Below are 3,981 nucleotides of genomic sequence, written 5' to 3'. Positions count from 1 at the left end.
TTCCGATTTCGCTTTCTCTGTGTGTGTATTAAATATACTGGCACTTTTTACAACTTTTTATACTTGCACTTATTCAAAAAATCGTTTTTTCTAACGTGGCTTGACATATATATCGGCATTATAATATTTCACTCACCGTGCTCGATGTAAATCCTAGATTGTCATGCGACATCCTGGAGGATGGATCACAATATATAAATAATCAAGTTCTCGCCGAAGGGTGAATTCGCATATGGCAGGAATGAAGATACCGAGTGAAAGGGTTGGACAGGTGGGAGAACAGGTTGACGGGAAACTGAAAGAAAGAGAGAGAAAGGAAAATTATATGGGTGCACAGAAAATCGAATGATCGCGAGGAGATTTAATCTCTAAAGGTCCGTTGCATTATTCGCCGTGATAGGTACGGCCGCCGCAAGTCGACTGATCTGACTTAGCGCGAAGTATTATTTATATAGCAACGCGCGGCGAGAGCACATGTGTGACTCGCGCTCGCGGTATCGTATATATCTTTATATATCATCTCGGCGGCAAGAACCGCGGTCATTCAGCCGACCGATTGATTGATGGATGCCATAAGCTTAGGAAAAGCACGTGAACACCTTACAACGTAGTAAATACCATCCTGGTTTACGACGATTATCATTTATCAAATCCGCGTAGCGGTATCCTCCGAAAGTGAGCGTTCAAGTCACCGAGTCAATCGATTATGCTACGCGCGAATAGTTTGTTTTTGCATTTATTTGCATGCACGATATAAATCATTATACCCGGAATAAGCGCGTATAATGCACTCACGAGTATATAGGAACAAGAATGTGAGTAAATAAATATGCGTATAACTTTGAAACATGAATAATTAATTTAATTGTAACGCATTGTAATTAAAAATAGCGTTTTGCCAATGTTCAATTTTTTAAAAGAGCAGAGAGAGAAAGCTATTAGAATACAATATAATAATTTATATATCAAATTAAATTTATAATATATAAATTAAATCCATATATTTAATTAAATTTATAAATTAATATATAACATATTTATTAAATATATTATACATATATAATAGATATGAAGATATATTTATAAGCGCTTATTCCGTGTATGTATATTAATCATTATTCTTTAAAGTAAAAAGTCCAATTTTTTTCTTGAAAATATAAAAATGCTGTAAATATAAAAATGTAAAGATACTTTGATGGCATACTAAATATTATATATATTTGTATGTGTGTGTGTAATTATTAATTTTTCCGCTTACTTTTGAGCAGTTTAACTAAATCTCAAGGACTTGAAAAATATTTTTATGACGTAAAGATTATTTCAGATTATTTAAAAAGATATTTATGATATTATATATTCTTTTTCAATTAAAAGTCAGATCTGAGCTTTATCAAGGTAGTTTGATATCATAATTAAAAGTTATAGTTATTTAAAAATTGTTTCAATCAACAACTTACAACTTTTGTGAATGTATGTATCGTACATATGGGCTTTGTAAACGAATAACTAATTAGTTTAATTTGTGTGTTCCCTTTAAATATTATCCGAGTTATATAATATTTTGAAATTGGTCTCACGTGTTAACATAAGACATTTGTGGTAAAAGATGCATATTTATTATCTAGCATTCATAATATGCCACTTTCAATCCTTTAAACAACATTATTTTCGCTGTATATTTCTAAGTAATTTGCAAGTAAGATAAAAGCGTGAGATATATTGTATGAAAACAATTAAATATATGATAAATGTGGAAAAAACTAACATATCAATTTTGAGATGTATAATATTTCGAAGTAAAAATATTTTAACAACGAATATTACTCATTGTAAAATATTTTCTCCTTCCCCCCGCGCAGTATTAATACATCTTATAAAGTGACATGATTAAGTATTGATGGTTCTCGTTTCTAAGTGTTGATATAATCGCAATTTTTATCTCTCCGAATGCTGACATCATTTAATTGATAACAAAAAAATATATACCGATCAAGTTTTTTCTTATATATTTTTTATCCAATTGTTTTTACGTAAATTCTTTAATTTCGTATCGCACACGGATTGTATATGACATACAATAAGTTTAATATTACACGTTAGCTTTTCGAAAAAAGTTCTCTTTTTATTCTTTTTTTTTTTAATAAAAGCATTTATAGAAATAAAATAAAGGATTTTGGATCGAAATCTACGATAAATCATAACATATGTCATTTTGACAGCTTGATTTTAAAATCAAGATACCAAATTTTGAAAAACATGCATGCTCGTCTGACTACTGACCGAAACGTGACTAGAGTACTCTATTGCACATGCAATAATAGATATTTTTAACTTTTTCCTTCTGTCTTATTGTTTTAGTTGGGCAAGCAATTTGAAAAAAAAAGAGAAGAATAAAAACACGACACGCGCGTGTATTCTTTTTAAAAGTATTACTTATATTTTGATTGACAAACTAATCGAAGAAGAATTTATTCGTTGAAAAGATAATCTTTATTTGAAAGTTGATACTTTGATATCTTAGCATTGTATTTTACATTGCAATACACGCGCGCAAACATTCCAAAATGTATGACGAAATACATTTTATGATATAAAGGATTAGTACAGAAAAGCAAACACACACATACAAATGAAACTATAATGGAAACTTCTGTATAATTGATAATGGTAAACTTTAATACATGCGTGGAAAAGTACCAATTTGGGTAGCCGCGTTCCTCTTCCACATCTTTCATAAGTAGAGCATAGACGTCACAAAGGCTGTAGATTATTATGTCAAATCAGCTCTTTACGTTTCGTTGTCTTTATTTCTGGAAACATAGGAGTCGATTAACGTTACAGAGCGTTCCGCGAAATGTTCGTGCAGAAATGTTAAAATCAAATAATTATCTTTTCATTTATATTAACACAAAGCAATAAAAGTAATATTTTGGGGGAACTGAATCGCTTTCTCATTGATGGAACGGAATGTTCTTGATACTTAAAAAATGATGATTCTCCATCAAAAAACATTGTATGACGGCGATACGACCATGAATCTTTCGTGTAGGAGTAGCATAAGGTCGATGAATTTGATTGAATCACGCTCGTCCTTAGTCTTCGCAGTTCACCTTCCAAATGAATATTGCACGTGAAAGTATTAAATATATATATGCGCGCGTCGCATAAATTAAGAATCGCACATCGCTCATTGAGATGAGACATGTATTTCGAAACATTTATCTCTATTCGATATAGGTATATATGAAAATAAATAGCAATTCAACGTATATGCAGCTTAAAACAAGAAGAATTTATATAAGCATATTTTATGACTTGGTATAAAAATCTTATATATATAAATCCACTATTTCTATATATATTCGTTACACGCATGTGCAAGGAAAGTTCTTGTTAGAATAAATGTATATTTGCTGAATTCGATATCTATGTTAGAATGTTTCTAAGTAATAAATGTTTACAAATCAGTTTATAACTCTCAGTTATAACAAGATATTATCGTAATTATACAATAGTTGTTCAAGTAGTTGCAAGCCTAAAAGAGAAGAATACACATAAGTGTGTGTGATTAATAAAATAATGTTTGTTTTTTTTTCAAACGCGCTGTTTATAATACAATTCATAATAGAATATGTATGTCATACATATTCATTATTTTCCTAAAATAGCAAAATGCGCGCATATATATATAAAGCTTATTACAAAATTACAAATATTTTGCTCGGTGTTTATATGATGATATATATATCATTTGTTTTATATCTACAGAGGGAAGTTGATTTTATAATTGGAATCGAATGTTTGACAGTCGACGCACGACAGCTGTCGATTGCACAAGTGTCAATATCATTTTAAATGAAATTAAAAGATTATTTGGGCATTGATACTTTTAATAATTTTTGGCACACGTTTATAATAGCTAGAATCTAGAATTCATACTAAAATATATATAAAAATCTTTTTACATCTTAAGAAAAGATA

At 29.8% G+C, this 3,981-nt stretch overlaps 1 protein-coding gene across 1 annotated transcript in view; it reads right to left on the bottom strand.

Annotated features, from left to right (window-relative positions):
- LOC115243494 (proton-coupled amino acid transporter-like protein CG1139) overlaps positions 1-498 on the bottom strand; it is an 18,899-nt gene extending 18,401 nt beyond the window's left edge. Inside the window, exon 1 of the mRNA XM_029820555.1 lies at positions 137-498. Coding sequence (XP_029676415.1) covers positions 137-172 — 36 coding nt within the window. The 5' untranslated portion in view covers positions 173-498. The remainder of the gene's footprint in view (positions 1-136) is intronic.
- Positions 499-3,981: the final 3,483 nt, after the last annotated feature.

The sequence above is a fragment of the Formica exsecta genome, unplaced genomic scaffold (assembly GCF_003651465.1).
Source record: "Formica exsecta isolate Colony F162 unplaced genomic scaffold, ASM365146v1 scaffold72, whole genome shotgun sequence".
Taxonomy (NCBI): domain Eukaryota; kingdom Metazoa; phylum Arthropoda; class Insecta; order Hymenoptera; family Formicidae; genus Formica; species Formica exsecta.
This window is presented reverse-complemented; position numbering and strand designations above follow the sequence as displayed.